The 15128-nt window shown below is 51.0% G+C and overlaps 2 protein-coding genes across 3 annotated transcripts in view; one reads left to right on the forward strand and one right to left on the reverse strand.

The window, feature by feature from the left end:
* Positions 1 to 15128, forward strand: part of LOC126528965 (uncharacterized) — a 292870-nt gene that overhangs the window by 154962 nt on the left and 122780 nt on the right. The gene's annotated exons all lie outside the window — the stretch shown is intronic.
* Positions 748 to 4821, reverse strand: LOC140219904 (uncharacterized). Its single transcript, XM_072290043.1, has 3 exons — positions 4484 to 4821; positions 3583 to 3676; positions 748 to 3388 (listed from the first exon to the last, which is right to left on the reverse strand). The coding sequence occupies exons 1-3, from the start codon at positions 4634 to 4636 to the stop codon at positions 975 to 977; spliced, it is 2661 nt and encodes an 886-aa protein (XP_072146144.1). The 5' UTR covers positions 4637 to 4821; the 3' UTR covers positions 748 to 974.

Below are 15128 nucleotides of genomic sequence, written 5' to 3' on the forward strand. Positions count from 1 at the left end.
TTGGAGAAATTAGCGTGTGAATTCATCATGCACCTTTAAAGAAATTCTTTGGTTTCGCGTGCCAAAACCACGATCGAAGTACGAGGCACGCCGTATGGTGGGTAGCGACTCCGGGTCGTATATTTGGACCACCTGGGGTAGTTTGACGAGCACCAAAATCTAAGTGCACGAGCGTTTTCTCTTTTTTTTTTTTGCTTTTCGTCCTCATTGAAATACGGCCACCGCGATCGGGCTCGACCCTGCGACCTCGAAGGCTTTTTACAGCGAGCAGTATGCACTCCGCCCACCAGGCGCCGCCACAGGCCAGCCGCCATTAGGGTGCCTCGATGCGCGCGCCCCCGCTTAGGGTGAGGACATCTGCGTCGTCTGCTACGGCGGCCGCCATTCTCGTTCCCACTGCATGCTCGTTCTCGCGGAGAACGGACTCCTCCGCTTTCCGGCTCCCTATCTCACGCTCGGCAGCGACTGGGGCTAACCCCCTTTCTCCCGCGCTGTTATGCGGAGGGCGTTAAAAGGCTGAATGGGCATTTTTCTTCGTGAACGGAGGCGCGGTAAACAGGATTGCATGGGAAACCTCACTGATGTCCCAATGCAAGTGAGTGAATTTGATCGGTAAGAAAATTCAGCCGACGCGGTCAATGCAACAACGTCTTGGTTCTGCACGCTTTGAAGAAACAGCATCAGCAACGGTAATAAAATATAAAGTCCCCTTTTCGTCTGGTAACAGCCAGATGAATACAAAAGCTGTTACCCAAGCAAACATGAAATCATTTATTCAGTGCTTATGAAAACACACAAAGTTAGAGATTTGTGTTTAATGGGAACGTGAACACTGAACATTATTGCACTTTTTAAAAGTCGACATTTATGTTAAATAGACCGTAATTGATAAAATAGTTGTGATCACTATATATATAGATGCAGACTTCAGACTTTGAAGGAAAAGGCTCGCAGAACTGCAGATTCCAGCTTGCTTACGCAAGGCTGACCCCTGCACAAGTCTTGCTTCCGTGGCCACTAGGATGAGTGCTCGGAATTTGTCGGAGATGAATTCGGAGCCTCACTCTGGCATATGCAGCAGTCAGCATTTTGCTTATTCGTTCTTTGTGAGCCATGCATGTGTTCACTGAGGGTTTGTCTATGCCTTCGAGATAGGCTATCAGAGAACGAAGTGGCGACTTCATGGTGAAAAATTTGCCTGTGCACCATGAGTTGACAGCGGTGAAATGTTCCTCGTAGTTTTTTAAAGTTTTCATGACATCAGCGCTTGGATATACGAGGTTTTGCCCATCCCTGACGTATTCCTTGAGTGCAGTCAGGGAAGCATACTGATCGTCAGGCTTGCCAAGGAGAGCAGCCTTGCACTGCGGACAAGTTATAGATTTCAAAATTCCTTTCAAAATAAAACCGCCAAGGTAAAACAAGATGCGGCACTCGGTTGACGTGAGCTCTTCAATGAACAGAATTTCCGTGTCGTTGATTTCATCGACTTCGCTTTCTGCACATTCCTTCTTGCTATGTGCAAGCAGATCGACAAGGTATTCGCGGTCGTCAAGTTCGTAGCTTGTTGATCTCGGAGTGTGAAGAAAGTGGCTGACGCTGACGAGTCGGAGTGCACACTTCAAGTCATACGCAGTGGGCACTGGCTTCATGAGCCGCACCACAGAAAAAAGGTTTTCTAGGCAGTCTTGCAACAGCCTGCTCGTGAGGAGGAATTCATACCCTTCACTGCCAAGAAGCACTTCTTGAAGGCGAAGGACAGCCGTTGTCGCAATTAGGACCCCTGCTTGCGATGGCTTCCACTGAGATCCAGTGCCCATTTTCAGTTCTCTGATGGTGTCTGTTGCCGTGCGTAGTGTGTCCAAGGCGGCATGATATTTAGTAATGTTCCTGCGGCTTAGCGCCATGGTGGGATGACGCGATGACATGAGGGCATACCACCTAGAAACGAGGTCCATAAACCACGCTGTTGTTTCGGCCTCTGGCTCAATCACTCCTTCTTTTATTAGGAACCGAATAGCTGGTGGGGCTTCACGGAAGAGCTGGACAGCGACTCCTACTTTCATTTTGGTGAAGTGCCCACAACTAATGTGGGTTTCTGACAAATTTGGTGCTACCTTAAGTTCGTTGGCTGCGTCATAATCCAAGACGGCCTGTACATGCTCCAATTTCACCTTCGAGGCCGTCAGTCCGTTCCTGCTTACTGTAGTATCACTGAGTGTGAAAACTTTTGAGCTTAGAAGCTGTCCTTTCAGGTTCTTAAGGACATGTGCCGGGTCCGAGATGAAAAAAAGTTCCTTCCCTTTTAAGGTTGGGTGAGGTATTGAGCACGAAGTTGTCGAATGGCGGTGGCTCGAAAAGCCAAATTCTCTCCACATAGCGCGGTTTGCTGCACCCATGTCACATGTGATAACACGGACTCTTAGAGAAATCTGGCTGCATATCTGCACTATTTCCAGGACATATGCCTTGAGTACAGAGCCGTCCACGTGCCTACCAGTGAATTCATAGGCTATCACTTGCTTCCATCTCTGGTTTACCCCACCTAGCATAAACACCAAAGCATGATTGGCTGGCTCTTCAGGCTTTGAGGGCAACGTCGTTCCTCCCAGAAGCACGTCTTCGCCACGGTCGAGTTCAAATCCGGGTGCTATCTCCATTTCATCTAAAAAGAGAACGCAGTCTTTCTCCACGTCCTCCATTCCCTCTGCTTTCGACCTCATGACGTCGATCACTTCATGCAGGATACCTGGCAGAAACTTCAGGCCCTGAATTCTTCTTGCTAACGTTCTGCTGGATGGAAGAGGGTAGCCAATCTTTCTGAGTGTTTCATACCCGGTGGTTCCACAAGCAAATTTAATTTTTAGACCTTGCTTTACTGTTTGCGCTGACCACGAATTACCATGATTGTTGTTCCGAGAAAGAGCACGAATTTGGTCTTCATTTAAAAACTTCGTATTTCGTGAGAAATTAGTTGCCTCTTTCTGCAGCTTGCGTACCTGCATCTGTAGTTTTTTGACAGTGTTCTTAGATTCGTTATGATGTTGTCTAAGCTTATTATTGGCTGCTGTGAGATCTGCAATCTTCTTCCTAAGCTCAGCTGCCTCAGAATCGAGGGGTTGGGTCGCAGTAACTATTGCAGTTTCTTGAAGCCGTGCATCCCTGGGGGTCGAAGTAAGTTGCCCATTAGCATTGTTGGTTTCCGTAGCCGCCAATCTCTCATTTATCTCCCCGTCTGACGAAGAATCAGCGGGAGAAAATTCCTGCGTAGTTGAGGGAAGAACGTTTCTCACTTCTCGTGAAGAATTGTGTGCGGCTGCGTCGTCACTGAATAATGCAGGCACGTGTGCATTTCGTTCCCTTGGTGGCCTTCGCTCTTTAGGAAGTTCTGGAAACAGATAAATAAGAAAAAATGCCCATTACATATATTTAAGATTGTGTTAACTAAAAGCAGAATAGAAGGCGCGCCAGAAAATTTAATATGTATGCGCATGAATCGTTTCCTCACATAACTTTTTCAAATGTAGATAATGAGCCGATAAGCAACGTGGTAACAAATACCAGGGTCAGGAGGCATCTCACCTTTGAATGGGAACACCGTTGGTACAGCATTAGGCTTGAGCTTCTTCCACCCATCCGCGCGGTTCTGTTCGAAGCTGCTGGCTTCGAAATGAGCCTGCAGATGAATTTGATATTGAAATTAGCGGCGCATTTCCGGCTCGATAATGAAAACAATGAAGGCAGCACGCAAGAGAACGCAGTAGTCCAAATATCAGTCGAATTACTCGAATGAGAGCCTCAATCTGCACATAACATATCCTGTCTATCTCATTCACTGACTTAATCCGCCATCGCAGAACGAAGCGTCGGGTTAACAGGCCAAAGAACAAATTAGTCGAAATATCAGGCGAATTACTCGAATGAGCGCCTCAATCTGCACATAACAACGATCTCTGTTAATCTCATTTACTGACATAATGCGGCGTCGTAGGACGAAGCGTCCGGTTAATAGGCAGCGGAAGCTACCCAACGCCGCACACATGTCAAAAACAACTTCAGAAATCGTGAGTGAATTAATCAAAATTGGTTCCTGGACCATCCATTTGCACAGTAATTGCCACAGCTTATGTGCCCTTGCTTGTCCTCATGCTCTGTGCCTTGATGCAATGTTTGGGCCCAGACCGCAATTCGCTGGCAAGCGCCTAGTAAAGGCAATTACCTTTGAATGAAAAGAAGCGGCGAAAGCACGCGTGGTACGTATTCCCCAGCGGACACGTGTCGTGCAATTTCGGATGCGAACAAGCAAGCGGCAGACAATGGCCTGTACCGCGCTGTAGTGAAACTCATTTACTTTGTTTTAGTGTTTCACGCAGCTTTTTTAAGCCGAGCAAGAAGAATATTGAACGACACTTAGCTGCCCAAACGCAACAAAATACAAATAAATCGCAACAAAAACAGCACTGAACCAACATGTGGCACTTACGCTGCAGACACACGAGGAGTTCGTCGGTTGCCACTTGTCACGCTTGACTCGCACCAGCCACAGAAGCCGCCTTTTTGGGTCCCTTGGAAAATGGAACATCCTCCAACCATTTCTCGAATGGTTGGAGCACTGAGGAACACAACATCCAGGCATTCTACGCCGATGAAAGCCGCGCGAACGCAGCAGCGTTTCGAGGACGCCCGCACAGCAGCGCGGCGAAGTCGACGCGGGCAACGCAATGGCGGAGGGAGCGCGCGAAAACAGGTTTAGGCGGCGCCGGCTGGTTCAAAGGGTGACCTCACCCTAAGCGGGGGCGCGCGCATCGAGGCACCCTAGCCGCCATTGAACGCCTTCTGAATCATGAGCAAGCAGGCGCCAGCCGCCGCTGTGCGAGGAGTGCCTGTGTTAAACGACCGTTCGTCTGGCGCGCCTTTCCGCGAGACAAGAGCAACAAGCTCTACCGCCAGCTCTCAATAGCGAATGACCGGCAATGACTGTCAAATGATTACCCGCAACGACTTCCAAGCTAACACCGCCTGAAGCAATTACGCCGCGTTACCGCCATCGCTGGCACATGAATATCGCGGAATATTGAAACTTCTATAAGCATGCAAATTAGGACGTGTACGTGCTACCCACGCAAGCGTGCCTGACATACTCGCTTTCCCATAACAATCAAGTCAAACGTGGAACAATAGGAAGGACACCGCGAGTTTCTTATTCTTTTTTTTTTGTGCGTCGGGAATTGGCCTAATAGCATCACGTGAGTCCTTGCGCCGTGCATCAGCGCCATTTTTGCTCGAGAACCGTCTACGGAGTGGCGAGGAGCGCATGTTGGCGCCGTCGCTACGCTCGAGCAGGGTAGGCGGCGCCACGGTCGAGCAGGGAGTGTGAAAGAGAGGAGGAACGAGGAGGAGAGTGTCGCTACTTTACGAAGCTTAAGGGGTTTTACTTCTATCCACTCACTGCTGACCCCTGGTGGCCGACGTAGCAACTACCTGAGCCGTGCCTGCGGCCGCCGTGACCACGGTAAACCGAGTGAGCAAGCGCCAGCCAGAAGGCCCCTCAACGGCGGTCGCTGTCACGTGAGCAAATATGGCGGCGCCCGTGGGGTATTAGATGCTGTGAAAGGTCTACACAACCTAGAGTTAGCGTAGGTACACGTAGTCACAGGGCGCTGGGCGACTTGGTGTGTGGATTCAGCGTGCATCTCCTAGGAGGTCAGGTTAGCTTACAATGCAGTCATAGAGAGTACTACCTGGATTGCTGCTGACATCAGTGGAAACTATTTCTACCAGTGCGCAACGGGAGACTTCGTTCGCGAAAACAAAGCCAGGACAGGCGCTCTTCACGTTCTGCGCATGTTCTCGCGTTATACGCACACAATGCAAGACCAGCTCCACACCTTAACTGCTCTATGGGAATGTTTCTTTTTCCGGCTTTTTCCACGACCCTCTTATAAAGTGGCTTCTTTCTTCGGCTCCTACACGTCGCCCACTGGAGCCCGCTGGCTTATCCTGATACCCTCGCTTTCTACGCGTTGCCTCTCGTTTTTTTTCTTTTCATGCTGTTCCTTTACCGCGAGCGTCAAGCTGCCTGCTTAGCTCGTTCCTTTTTCTCCCTCTCTTCTCTATTTTCTCTTCAGCGGCAACAGTGTTTCACTGCCCCCCCCCCCCCCCTCCCATCGGTCGTGCCGTCGTAATAAGACGTCGTTCCTGACCCGAGCCTCTGCCACGTGCCGCCGTTCCACTTAGAGTTCTCTCACCCCGCTGAGCGGCGATGACGTACGGGCCACTTTGTCGACGAAGAGCCCTCGTTTACCTCAGCGTTATACCCCCTTGCCTGTCTGCCTCCCGCAAAGCCGGGTAACTGCTTCTGTGGGGGTACTTATTTTTTCTTTATGGGGGTGGGGGAAGACACGGTGGAGGGGGACGTGTAGGGGGAGGTAAGAGGGGAGTGGAGCGCGGATAGGTGGTGTGCAGAACGCGCTATTTTTCGGCTTTCCGCGCTAATTTGTCTTCTTTTCGGGCCTCTCCGCGGCTGTACTGCCTGTCTTCGTTTCCTTTCTTCATAGTTTCATTTCTTTCTTTCTTTGATCGCCCCCCCGCTCGCTTCCTTTTTGTCCTCCGGATAACGGTCATACGAGAGTTCGCACTATACGCCTCCTCGGCTACGTTTAAATGCGTGATCATTTCTGTGCCTACCCAACGAGGAAACCAGCCCGTCTGTCCGTCCGTCACGTAAGAGGATCGCTGTCAAGATAGGGCCCGTAGCAGCGAGCGAATTAATTGACCTTCGTGCTGCCTCTCGCTTCAAAGCGAACTAAGTGGCGAAAACACAGCGCACACGAAGCTATCAGCACCCGCGGCGAACTCTGTCCCTATTGCAGATCGCTTTCGAGATAGGGCCCGCGTGGCCTCGCCACATGCAGCCGACGCCCCAGTACGGCTTGATCGCGGTTGATAATGGTTCGCATCGAGAGGAGGCAGTGTCTCATCGACAACCTCTACGAACGAGGTCTACCGAAAGTGACACTGCTCAGTTACGTCGCGTACTGCAGCATGCATCCGCCAGTGCTCATCTTCCACGAAGCAGCGGCGTCATCCAAGCGCACCATCATATCACATTAGTAAGCATTGCTACTACTCGCCTCTTATTCGTCCTCTCCTGCTGGTCTCGGTCAACATTTCGGTGTTGCAACCGCGCTTCTACGTTTCGCGGTTCTTTCGCGGTGTTTCTCGCGATTATACCAAGCACGGCAGCATACAACGACGAAACAGCAGGTGATTAGTATCAACTGCTTACGTATCATTTAGATAACTCCCGCAGGATATTCTGCGTGTAATTTTTTTTTTAGTGATTTTGTTCGTCAGTAGCTTTCGCGTCCGACCATTCATCCTGGATCTGAAGTCAGATGCTTGAGGGATTCCTCTCGAAGTGATAGAATTGTATTCTTGCTGTTAGCATTCAGCAAAAAATTGTCGCCGATTCGAGCTGGACCGTTGCGCCGTCACGGGTGACGCTAACCAACGGCCAACTGCGTTTCAGATGTCGCGAAATGACATGAAACATTTAGGATGGAGCACCAAATTTGCCGACTCACCCCTTGATCGTGATACTTTGAGCATTCGGACCAGGGATTGTGCGATAAAACTCATTTTCTCCTCTGTCTGTGAATTCAACCTCTAATTAAAGACTGTAGTACAAGCTTGGCATTACCAATTTTCTAGTGCACTCATCAGTTTCCGTTTACGCGGGTTAATTAGGAATAAATTCTGTTTTTTCGGCAATCCTGTGGTCCGTATACTTTTGCTCACGGGTGTAAGTCTTCGTACGCGTGTTTAGGCAAATGGCAAACGGTCGGTTATTGCCTCAGCACTGACCTTGTCCACTGACGCGGATACGTTGCTCTGCACATGTAATCGTGGGACCTGAACAAGAAATAGGGGCCCCTACGTTGGAAAGGTACCAGTCGGCAATAAGAGCGGACCTGAAAAAAGCCGGATATGTGCCTGAATTTGCTTCTGGCCTTAGGAGGTTCAGATCACTGTGGATGTCAGACCCTCTGGGCAAGTGCTTCTGGGTGTCTCTGATGCCTCGACAAGTCCACGTAAGATGGAACGCATCGGCGTGCCGATGAAATGCGTGTGAATAATGAAAGAACTCTACGCGTGCCATAGCGTCAGGGATGTTGTGAGCACAGTTTGCGTTTGGCTTTTCGTTCTTGTCCGACAGTTTCGCCGGCACGTAACGTTGACTTCGATTTATGGCTTTCGTTCTCTCAATCGCTCGACTCTAATTGCCACCGCACATACACCCAAAACTCCTCCAGTACATCCTTGCGTAATTTCGTTGCCTTTGTGTTCAAAAACACTACCGCTCTTACGTTATTGGGTCATCACGGCTGTCCTCGTCATCCTCGGACGTTCACCGACGAGTAGAATCGCTGTAGGGCGCGTTCAAACTCTTCCCAGCATGGTAGACAGTCTACGTTGACAGCCAAGCAGACAGCTTCAAGCCTGAAGGGAACAAGAAAAAAAAAATGGACCGCATCTGGAACTGTCTATGGAAAGCGTCTCTGTGGCATGACGCCACTTTGCATCGACAAGAAAAAAGCCGATAAAATCACTTTTGCGTGCGCGAATTTTGAGATGACGTCACTTACATTAGCGCGTAAGAAAGCGATACTACATCTTCCCGCGAGCAGACGACGTTATCGTCGGGTTTCTCTTCTGCTCAGACGCCATCTTGTTTTAGAGAGCAAAGTGGAATTCATCGTTTTTTTGAATTCGATGCCGTCTGCTCTTTTTGCGTTGGACTCATCAGAATTAGAACGAAACTTAAGATGGCCACCGTCTGCTTAGCTGTCTTATTTAGCCGTCTGCGACGAATATTGCAAACACAGCCGCGGAAAAAAGCTCTTCCTTCCGGTTCACTTTTCTGGTTGGCTGACGCAACGAGTAGCCTTCGGTGCACTGCACAGAGTTCGCGAGGCGGGGCTCCCTAAGCGCATGCGCCTTGCAATTGGTGGAGAGTAGGTCAGACGCGTGTTCCGCTCCAGGTCGGAGAAACTGGGCCCCGAGGTGAAGAGGGTGGTTCCAACGGAGTTCAAAGGGAAGGCGACGTGGCGAGGCAGTTGCCGAAGCTTTCCTTCAAGGTGTAAGAATTAACCTTCCTTCTCCGAAAATGGGACGACAGTCGTCAGGAGGGGGGGGGGGGGGGGGAGGGGCAGCAGAGAAGCCGGATTTAGCTCGCAGAGATGTATCGCACACCCTGCGCCTTGAGAGGAAGACGAATATCTCGCCTCCGACCCTCACGCTCGCGGGTGTTGCATTGACACGCTTTCAGCGACGGAAAAAAATTCGAGAAGCGCTCTCATCCCAAGTCTCGATGCAGGGAAGTAAAAAGAAAAAAAAAGCAAGAAATTCAGTGACGATTTAGCGGTGAATGCGAGAGAAATGCGTTAGCTCTTCGTCACACATATTTGAGGTCGCGGATCCACGATTTAGAACGCGTTCGCCACATTGCAAGCTGTAGTTCAGCAGCCCACTTGACACGCGCCCTGCCTTTCGATCGAGGAGCGAAGTGCATATATTAATATATATTGCAGGTGACGTTGGTCGGTGATCCTGAACAGACAAACGTCACTTGCAATCTATATGTATATACAGTATACATCTCCCACGCGACCGGGTTCCCACACTGCACACACACGCACTTTCTTTTCTTTTCACGTTGACACTCGTAATGCTGCCGCATCAAAAAGAATCAGAAACAGAAGCTTATCGTTCTGTTTGTCCGTTATGGTTTGAACGATCCGCAGGCGGTAGCGCAGGCGTAACCGCAGGCAAATGTAACGCGGCCGCTATGAAAGCTGCCGCTGTGGAACAACTCGCGGCTTCGCGTTGGCCACCGTGACTTCTAATAGGGCCTGTGTATACAGAGAGTTCTGTACCACACACACGAGCGTGTGTCACCACCCGTCCGAAGAGTTCACGAAAAAGCTGGCGCCGTATTTGCGTGCCAACATCTCCCCATCGCGTCAAAAGACAAAGAGTAAATACATAGCCGTTCAAAGATTTTCTCGTCTCATTTTCTCGTCTAAACTGGCTTTGTGCTTCTCCGCAGTGTCCCTTTGAGCGTCGCGCGCAGCACGGTAAGTACCGGGCCAGCGACGTCGGCAGCGCATGGCCTCCGAGATTCGCGCGCGGCGCAGGCGCGCGCCGATCTCGGAGGCCACGGGCAGCGGCGAGCGGTGCAGATATAGCCCGAGCGCGGTGTGTTAAACGGAACGACGCCCCGCAGAATATGTGTGCCGGCGGCGCAAGGCTTCACGCCACCGCAGAGGTCGGACGCGTGCGGCGAGCGCCGAGACAGGCGGGGAGGATAGTTTGCGGAGGAGTCTATGGACGAGGTTGAGGCTGAGAGAGAGAGAGAGAGAGAGAGAGAGACAGTCGGGCCTTTTGCTCGGAGAGGGATACGCGCAGTTCTAGGTGGCGTTGGATACGCTGCGCACGAGAAATAGCCGGGATAACTGCAGTGAGAAGGGAAATAGAAGGTTGGCGGCGACGCTGGGCTCCTTCGAGTAGGCGAAAGCTGACAAATTCCCTCTCTCTCTCGGCAACGAGAGCGTTCCGGTGGCGGCCGGTTCGCCGCGGTTTGTGCTGAGGGGGGAGTGCGAGTGCTGTGCAGTGCTACCCGTGCGCTTCGAGCTGCAGTTTCCCGTTCTTCCGTGCCCGCACTTATGGCTTCTCGGCTGGTTTTCTTTCTTTCTTTTTTAGGAGCTCCGACCAGTGTTCTTGTTTGACTTTCCGTTTGTTCATTCCTGTTGCGTCGCGACTTGCGTTTGCCGTCCCGTGGTTCGTGCATCGCTTAATTAGTACGGTGCATACCACGAGCGACGTATTGCGCGACAGTACCGTGTTTTGAGCTCTAAACAAGCGCTGCATGTGATAATCTATAACAAGTTCAACTTCAAACATTTTCTTTTATTGCGATAGCAATTATATGGACACTCTAAGAGCACTTCTGCCTGCGGCGTCGGCGTGAGGTTCCGTATAAAATCCAAGGGTGATAAAATCATCGCCGCGCGCCGTATGCTGTATGTGCGAGTAAAAGCGTGCGAGGGAGCCGGCGATCGCGGCTCAATCTCAGGCACGAAAGGGAGGAAAGTGGAGGAAGCGCGCCGTCTACCGTCGCGCGCAAGGCTCCGGGTAGAGGGTAGGAGAGGGGGGGGGGGGTCAGTTCGCTCACTGCTGCTGCCGCGCTTCCTCACTTCAGCATTTTCACGGCGAGTTTCTGTGGTCATCGAGTGAGATGTGTTCGTGTTTGCTTGTGCTCGTGTGGGACGCGACGCTTGTTAATTTAGTTAGTATGCCTATGTTTACAGGTTTATACAGCCGATAAAACTATTATCCTTACTGCGTATAGCTGTCCACTAATTCGTTATCGCATTCGATGCTTCGCCTTTCGGGCGAAACTGCTCTTCTTTTTTTTTTTCGAGCTTCGCCAATGGTCCGAACGGCTCTAGAAAATTGAACTGTAGCGACTGTTGGTAAGGGAGAGAGCAGTTAGAGATACGTGGACTAACACTCAAATAAACAGACACGAGCGCGAAGGGGGGGGGGGGGGGGAGAGGTTTAACGTCACTCCGGAATAATTCTGACCGCCCGGGATTCTTTTTTGACGCTCGCTAGAAGCACGGTACGCGAGCCTTGCTCTTGCACTTCGTCCTCCATCGAAACGCGACCCACCGCTGCCGAGAGTCGAGCCGGTGACCTCGTTCTCGACGCCGCAGCGCCACAGCCACTGAGTCACCGCATGCGAGTCAACGCTATCAGAGGGATCGGCAGGCTGTGTATACGCGGTGAACTATAGACCGTTTCAACGGGCGAGGAGGATAGGGCACGCTGAGATCCTTTCCTCCTCTCTGGCTTGGGCGATCCGGCGCGGCGCTGCTTGAAAGTATTGCTGTCGCGTGCTGCGGAACGATTTTGGAATGTTTCAGATGGTACTTTGTGAAATTTACGCCGTGTCCGTTCATATAAGGTCGTCAGGGAAGCCTTTCGGTGCATCGGTAGCTACAGTAGGCGGAAATATCTTTTGGTGGCGCAAAAATGTGACGCGTTTTATCAGCTGCGGTGTACGCACATTATCAGTCGCGGTGTGTGTATGTGTTGTGAACTATTTTGCTCATATCGGTTCTAATTCAACAAAGAAAACCGGTGTCTCTGTATTAGCAGCACGAGATGGTAAATCTGCTCAATATCTGATCGCTTGGCGTAGGGAGTAAAACATAAAGCATAAGAGCGCATGCTCGTGCACGGCCAACCTACGGCAACCAGGAAACATCTAAGCGGCAGGCGCAATCAAATATTTGTGATGCACCGGCATCGTTCGCGCGCATTTCAAGTCTAGTAGGCTTCAAATTACCGTATGTCTACGCTAGCCTTCCTGCATGAGGCCGATGGCGCTGCTCAGCACAGCGATCACTGCGGTTGGTGAACCAGCACGGTACATATGTAAGCTGTGCGCTTCGGCATTCCCTTTTTGGCCTGCATACAGCCATAACATATGAAGGATCGCATAAAAAGAATGCGATGCCTATTTTTGAGGACAAAATTTCCGTAATGCGTGTGAGTGCGTCGTAGAGAACGGAACGAAGACAACCGAAAAAGAAATTCGGTTATCATCCTCTACCTCGAAAAAGCAAGAGAAAACGGCCTAACGCCGCAATAGGGCCTCGCATAGTCACGCCGCACAACGTTTATAAATATATAACCGCTGATGCGGTATGCTTGGACTATGCGGTAGATAGAACAAATATATATGTAATCCAGCACCTACCCCTGCTTAGGATGCTCGCGCAGTTCGGAAACAGTCCCTTTGCTGGACAAGCGTAATTCAGACTGTAAGGTATGCTGCTATCTATCACTTGCCAAAACTATTTTATTCAGGGGCGGAAACCTCATCCATCGAACCAAGTAGTCACGCAATGTAACCTGCATCGAACAGTTTGAACGCTTGTCAGAGTATACTCACAGCTCCTATCGTAGCAGAACGTTACCCACGCTCACGCTGTTACGATCGTCGCGTATGTTTCATGGCTCCTAAACCGCAGCTTAGAAATAGAGGATATTACCGCAATAAGGTCACATTAGCGACTGGAACATTCAGAAATACACAATTCATCTCCGAGGCTGATTGTAGACTCGAATATGCGCGCACACATCGCGCTGCGTGTTCCGTCCACCTCAACGCTTGCAGAAATTCCGGCCATGACGCCTTAAACCACTTCAGCACGTCTCACAGAACCGTTTACCACGTAGAAGACGCACGTCATACTAAACAGACCGCACGACCGCGAAAACAAACGCCAGAACCTGCCGCCGAGCGTGTACCTGCCATGCAAAAGACCGCTTTCACCCAAGCCAGTATGGCGCTGCTCATAGGCGGCGCCACTGCGTTCACAATATGGCGGCGCCTACGAAAAAACGGTCTATAAGGGAGGAACGGAATAGAGCGAAAGGAATCGCCACTGTATACCGGCCAAAGCTTGCCGCCGCTCGTTCCGTTACGTCGTGGCGTTTGTCGATTCGTCGTCATAGTTCTCGACGTGTTGTCGTCATCATGACGCGTCATGGTGCCCTTGCCCTCCCCCTCCCCCCCCCCCCCCCCCCCGTCGCCTCCACAAACGCACCACATACTCTGCTTTCTCTTATAGTCAAGTTGTAACTTTCACAGTTGTGCATCCTTCTTCTATGTCGTCGTCACACGTTGTCCAGCCTTTAGCTCCCTTCTGCTCCTGTGCAGAGTAGCAGGCTAGAGCACGCCAGCTAAGGCCGACCTCACTGCTTTCCTTCAAATAAATTCCCACCCCATCTCTCTCTCTGTCTTCATGCGTAAAATCATGCAATTCAACATTCTCTTTATTTTTTCCTTTCTTTTTTTGGTACGTCGGGAAAAAAACGAGAGAAACCTGCACACGCATTCGGCGCGCGTCTTGTTTTCATTTCCGCGGTCCTCTGCAAACTTTTGCGCCGCTTTCTACCAAGATGGATACGAGTGTCCGCGCACGCTCGCTTGCCTACGACACGGCGACGAGGAAATGCTCAGCGATGCGAGCGGAAAAGACACACACAAAAAAGGAACATTAGAAACAAACTAAACAAAATAAAATTAAACTGGGAGGAGCGGGGAGTCGAGGGCGAGGAAGTTGTGCCCGGTGTTAGAACGCTCTCTCTTTCTCGCGCCGCGCCTCCCGAACCCGGACCCCGAAGTCGTCGTCGTCGCCGCCGACGCCAGCAGCGTGGAACCAGGGTTGACGACCTCGGGAAGCACGAGATTTCGCTGCGAGATGGGAGAAAGCGGCGCTGCATAGGGCGGGCAGCCGGCCTCTCTCCCCGCAGTTAAGACTCTCCTCCGCGACAGGAACAGTGCGACGCTGCGCCGCAACACGCTGCACCCTCCTCCTCCTCCTCCTCCTACTGCGAGTCGCTCGAGAAAAGAGAGACTCGTGCCGCGTGTCACAGCGTGGTCGGATGGTCGGCGCGTTCGTACATGAAGGTCTCTCGAGCGCGAACCCCTACATCCGGGTTCCCGCCCCCTCCCTCTCCCTTTCTTTCTGAGTAGCGTCTTTTCGCACCGTATCTTTTTTTCCTCCTGAGCCTCGCCCCGACCCCCCTAAGTCCTTTATAAGAATTTTTCGTTAGCCTAGTTGCTAAATTGCATTTCTGACGAGGAGAACTAGCGCAGACAAAGAGAGAACTCACGCACGGAAATAAAAGGTAAGAAAAAAAGGTAGCGCTTGTCTATTTCTTCGCGTGGGAGTTCTCTCTTTGTTTGCGCTGCAGTTTTCCTCGTCAGCGACCGCAGTTTTCGTCGCTTACTGCAGTGCTTGCATGTCTGCGCACCCCCAGTTTCCTCTTTCGTGCCTCTCTTCACCGCTAGGCACCTGTAGTCCGGAGCAATCACGCTGCGGTTGTGTATGCTTCTCCTCACTGCCTGTGTGCAGTGCCGAGAAAGCTACGTAGGAAAGAAGTCGCGTTAAAGAAAGAAAGAAAGAAAGAAAGAAAGAAAGAAAGAAAGAAAGAAAGAAAGAAAGAAAGAAAGAAAATAATAATAATAGGACGGAATGCGAGAGAAT

Source organism: Dermacentor andersoni, chromosome 8, assembly GCF_023375885.2.
Source record: "Dermacentor andersoni chromosome 8, qqDerAnde1_hic_scaffold, whole genome shotgun sequence".
Lineage (NCBI taxonomy): Eukaryota > Metazoa > Arthropoda > Arachnida > Ixodida > Ixodidae > Dermacentor > Dermacentor andersoni.

What these genes read in the sequence shown, in the direction of transcription:
- LOC140219904 (XM_072290043.1), bottom strand. Translation starts at nt 4,636, where the DNA reads ATGCCTGGATGTTGTGTTCCTCAGTGCTCCAACCATTCGAGAAATGGT. An exon ending in ACTCCTCGTGTGTCTGCAGC is followed by an intron (nt 3,677 to 4,483) that starts GTAAGTGCCACA and finishes ATTCATCTGCAG; the next exon opens with GCTCATTTCGAAGCCAGCAG. An exon ending in AACGGTGTTCCCATTCAAAG is followed by an intron (nt 3,389 to 3,582) that starts GTGAGATGCCTC and finishes ATCTGTTTCCAG; the next exon opens with AACTTCCTAAAGAGCGAAGG.